Source organism: Morone saxatilis, unplaced genomic scaffold (assembly GCF_004916995.1).
Source record: "Morone saxatilis isolate NCDOM2014 unplaced genomic scaffold, NCSU_SB_2.0 Contig16, whole genome shotgun sequence".
NCBI lineage: Eukaryota > Metazoa > Chordata > Actinopteri > Moronidae > Morone > Morone saxatilis.
The window spans coordinates 5,193,563-5,198,541 of record NW_023339718.1 but is presented as its reverse complement, the minus strand read 5'-3'; the positions used below and the strand labels follow the sequence as shown (position 1 = coordinate 5,198,541).

Below are 4,979 nucleotides of genomic sequence, written 5' to 3'. Positions count from 1 at the left end.
CTAAAAAAGAATATTACTTATCTCAGATATTGACTTATTAAGCTCAACTTTTTGACTTAATAATCTCAAAAGCTATTAATTTAAATATTTCTCAAAATAATGATTTATATATTCAACTATTGACTTATATTTCAAAATATTAACTCAATAATCTAAAAATATTGATGAAATATCTCAAAATAATGACTTCTCAAGTTATCTTAAAGTCATATTTTTGGTAGATAATAATCATTATAGAGAGAGAGCTCCTCTCATTGTAATGACTCGCACGACTCCTTTGCTTCCGTCACTATGGCACTAAAAAGATATTAACTCATTATTTTGAGATAATAAGTGATTTACTAAGACAGTTTCTCATTATATAGAATAGAATATATATTTTCCCTGTCACATTGGCAGTTATGTGCTTCCATACATCCTCGAGCTCAGGAGAGTTAAAGTTCAACCTGATTGTTGCAGATTATTTAAGAATAAACCTGAGAATATCACAAAGAGGGAGTGATGTAGATCAGTGGTTCTCAACCTGGGGATCGTGGACCCCCAAAGGTCACACAGTAAATAAAAATGTGTTTTGTATTCTTTAAACAAATTGTTCCTATATTAAATATTTATCTGTGTGGGTTCAGTGAGAGGCCTGAATACAGTCGGTACAGCTCAGTAAAATAAACACTGATTTCTCCGAATCGTTCTCACGGCTCTCCGGTTTCACTGTACACACTCAAAATAAAACAACAAAGAGTCATCAGTATTTCAGCGTCAGGGAAGGTCAAACTTTCACTTCTCTCAGGGTTAAAGCAACCTCTGAAGGTCAGTTAAAGCTCCAGTGTGAAACATTGAGGAAGATCTGTTGGCAGAAATATAATATAACATTCATAAGTATGTTTTTATTAGTGTATAATTACCTGAATATAGGAATCGTGTTTTTGTTGAGTTTCGTGGCCTCAAGAGTTCAGATCAGTTAGTTGGAGTCTGAAATTTCACCATTAGATGCCACTAAATCCTTCACATTGGTCCTTTAATGTCAGTTAATGTAGTTTATTTTACTTCAGTAAATTAACAGTATACATAGCCAAGTGTCTGAAACCTGCATTCTATGTAAAGGCCAGCAGGGGGCAGCGCTACTGGTTGCAATATAAACAGATACCTGATTTCCTGATGAGTTTCTGGTCTCAGTCTCTAGTTTTCAGTCTTCTTCACATACGCATGATGTTCATTTAGTAAACTGATGCCCATTTAGCAGTAAAACAGACCATAAAGCAGGGTATGCTTTAGGGCGGGGCTACCTTGTGATTGACAGCATTCTCAGTGAGTCCGTTGGTTTCATGCAGCATGTTGGGAAGGTAGTTAAACAATTCTGCAAAGTAGGGCTAAATTTAGTTATTTTGTTGGTTCTATGGGAACAAACAAGTCTCCTCTTTACAGACACGCCCACTTCTTTCTTTGGTGTAAATGTGTTATTTTCTTCTAGTGTATGTGAATATTTATGTATACTGGGCTCCATAAACAGTGTAGCATGAATTGGGAACGACTGGAAAGCTGATACTTAATGCCAACCCCAGTCAAAAAAGGTCTGGGAACCCCCTCTGGATACGAAGACTTCAGTTTGTGTGCACCAACCCGTTATTGACTTGCTTCAAGCAGCTAACTCACCAAAAAAGGGTTTTAAAGTTGTCAAACTCTTTCTCCAAACTGCTGAGTTCAGGTCTCTGCGTGCCGGTTCCAGGTCATCCTCACTACATTTTTAGATCTTCAATCTTTCCCAGTCGTCCTCTGCCAGCTCACTAGCAGGTGCTGATCGGTTCCTCCCTTCAACACAAATGTTCTGGCACCTTTTCTTCTTCTGGACGCCAGACAGAGCGACCAGCTGCAACTTCTAACATTGTTTAAAACCACAGAAGAAAGTGGATCACGGGGAAGCTCCTCCTTCACGAGTTTGGTGATTAAACTTTTATTTTCTCTGTAATTATTGTGCTGGATCACAGCGCAGCCGGAGGATTATAAGCTCTATTTTTAGCCTTGTAAAAGTGTTAATGTTACATATCAGAGTACACCATCGCTCAGACTCAACAAATTGCAACCAGCGTCAAAAGATGGGTGTGAACTGAGGCCAGATGGTGAAGCAGATCATGAAACCCACTGCTGTTGCATACCGTTTGTTTATTGCTTCAGGGTGTATTAAATGTTATTATATTGCACTGATGCTCTCAGAAATATGGATGGTGTCATTGTTGTTATAAAATACATTTAAAGCTTGGACTTTGTTTACCAGACCATGTTCTGTGTAAGTAAAACCTTTTATTTTACATGTTTTATGCCCTCAACATTTACAGGAAAGAGCAATATTTCACATATAGTGATTAATACTTTAACATTAAAGGACCAGTGTGTAGGATTTACTGGCATCTAGTGGTGAAGTGTCAGATACAGCTCAAACTACGGTGGCAAAACAACCACATCTGCAACGGGGGAACAAACCCATGAAGTCGGATTTCCGACCAGGAAAGTTGAAAGAACCTCAACAACTCCAAGATTGTTGCTCTGTGAGTTAACTAAGTAAAAACTACATAAACAAAGACAAACCACAATAACTAACTTGTGACAAAGTTCAGTCTTTCTTAGAGAAAAAAACTATGTAAAAATTACCGTAAATACAAAATCCAACCAGTAAACTGCAGTTTCAGTGTAAATCCTGAATTCTGGACAAAGCAGGAATTAAAACAAAGGTTATCTTCATTTTCTCCACTGGGAACTCTTACTGACTTCATCTGTGTGTTTTTAGCTGACTGTAGCAGATACTGATTATAGTTCACATATTACTGCGCTAGTGCTAGTTAACTAGACAGGTCAAGGTATTACTGTGCTAAAATAAAAATAAATGTGTAAGGTAAGGTTCAACTTCACAAAATAATACTTAAATGATTAATTACTCATCTATTTCAACTTTTTATACACAAAACAATAAACAATAAAAAATATAGATTATTTATTGTAATAAATTAGATGTTTTCAGGAAGAAGACACTTTACACTACATATCTGTTTATGCTAATATGCAATGAAAATTACTTATATATTTAATACAGACAGACAAACATATTAATATTTTCAAACAATCGTTCATAGAGACACACAGTATGTAAACTCATTCCTTCCAATCTTAGAATTACAAAAACTATAAGTTTAATTGTAATATCTTTAACACAGCAGCTGCAACCAGCAGTAAAGACTGAACTGATCCTCCAGTGCCGATAACACTGGACCCGAGCAGACCTCCTTCACATGGAGGATCTGATCTCCTCAGGAGCTTCACGCCACCTGCTGCGAGGAGGAAGAGGAGCACGTTAAATCTTTCCCTACGTTGGTTTTGGTATCGTACATGTGGAGCGTTCATACCGCAGTGAAGTGCACGACGGTGAGCGCGGTGACGATCACGAGGCCAATAGCAAACGAAACGATCCCCAGGTGGAGAGCTTTCCGACCGAGCCGCTTGGAGCCGTCGTAGTCCTCTTCGTCATAGCTCCTTTGGGCCTACAGGGTGCGCGAGAGGTCAAAGTTAATCACTTTAAATCAATGATTTTTCTTTAAAGACCCCTCAGTTTTATGTTAATATAGGCCTCTAACAAATGGTTGAAACATCGATTCATGATAAAAGTATGAAAAATCATCCTCATATAATCACATATTCATCAATGGGCCCTTCATAAGCCCCGCCCCTTTTTGGGGTCCTCCAATAATAGTTTCTTGTATGTAGATATGCTATATGCTAGGCTAATCTGCATTGAAAAGACAACCACATTTTGAAGATGATTAAAAGATAAAAGAAACATGTTGTAACAAGTCAATTGTGAGGTAGCTTAGTAGGCTAGCACTTTGCTATAGAGCAAAACACGAGCTAACTAGGTAGCTAATTACAGTAATTGCTAGCTAGCTAGTTACATCTGATAGCTAACTAGCAAGCTCACAATTCATATGTCACATTTATCTTTAAACCATTTTTAAAATGTGGTTGTCTTTTCAACATAGAAGAGCTTAGCATATAGCATATTGCTTGCTAACTATCCTGCAATTTTACATAAATCGTTATGTATCTAGTAGGTTTATGTTTTGCTATCATTAGCTAACTTAAGATGTGACTATATATGTGTGTTTTTTTATCTTTTAACCATCTTCAAAATGTGGTTGTCTTTTCAACATAGATTAGCTTAGCATGTAGCATATCTAAGTAGGTAAATTAAGGTTTGAAAAGGCGTTTATCTCAACATCACTACTTTCATCGCTAACGGACAATTCAACTGATCGAGCATATTTTTAGATCAATCAGTTAAATTTCAACACGTTTTTCTGTATTTATATATATTTATATAGAAATAGAAATAGAACATTAAAGGGTTAAGTAATCTGAACCCAGTGATGATGTTCGTATAAATTCGGGACTATATATATATATGTAGAATAAACTGGTTCCACCCTCTGTGTCAATGTGACGATAATCTTCTGGCTGTGAATCCACATTTCTCTGCCTGCAGCTGCTTTTCTTCTGATCTCTAATTCATATTTGTACTGAAGCCAAACAAGAAACAGAGGATTACAACCACCATCATCTTGTTACTCACAGCTACAACGAGGCAACAGCTGCTGTTAGACCTGAGTGTGCTGCTCCGATCAATACTTAAACTCACTGGGATCAATTCATTATGTAGAAACTGGAAATATATTTGATCAGTAGAAGTATTTGTTCATTCAGTGGACTGCAGAGGCTTTTTCTGTATCTCATCAGATTGAGTTTATACTATAAATCATTTGTAGTGTTAAATAACATGTTTGCTACTCGATCAATAAATCGATAAAACACGTTAATTAGGTCTAAATATACTATAAATCCAGACCTCATGTAAACACATTTATTGTAATTCACACATTTATAGTCATTTAGTAGTAATTTAGTACACATTTATAGTAGTTTAGTACACATTTATAGTA

General features: G+C 36.4%; 1 protein-coding gene and 1 long non-coding RNA gene across 3 annotated transcripts in view; both read right to left on the bottom strand.

The window, feature by feature from the left end:
- Positions 1 to 303: 303 nt before the first annotated feature.
- On the bottom strand, positions 304 to 2,153 carry LOC118326291. The gene is made up of 2 exons (XR_004796631.1): positions 1,651 to 2,153; positions 304 to 1,354 (listed from the first exon to the last, which is right to left on the bottom strand). It is a non-coding gene; the product is annotated as an uncharacterized LOC118326291 (long non-coding RNA).
- Positions 2,154 to 2,968: 815 nt separating this feature from the next.
- LOC118326289 (transmembrane protein 233) overlaps positions 2,969 to 4,979 on the bottom strand; it is a 2,547-nt gene continuing 536 nt past the window's right edge. The window contains exons 2-3 of one of the 2 annotated variants that reach the window (XM_035659266.1): positions 3,393 to 3,527; positions 2,969 to 3,317 (exon numbers count right to left, since the gene is read on the bottom strand). In XM_035659266.1, the coding sequence (XP_035515159.1) occupies positions 3,306 to 3,317; positions 3,393 to 3,527 (147 nt within the window). In that variant the 3' untranslated portion in view covers positions 2,969 to 3,305. The remainder of the gene's footprint in view (positions 3,318 to 3,392; positions 3,528 to 4,979) is intronic. The other variant, XM_035659267.1, reaches the window with a different exon arrangement.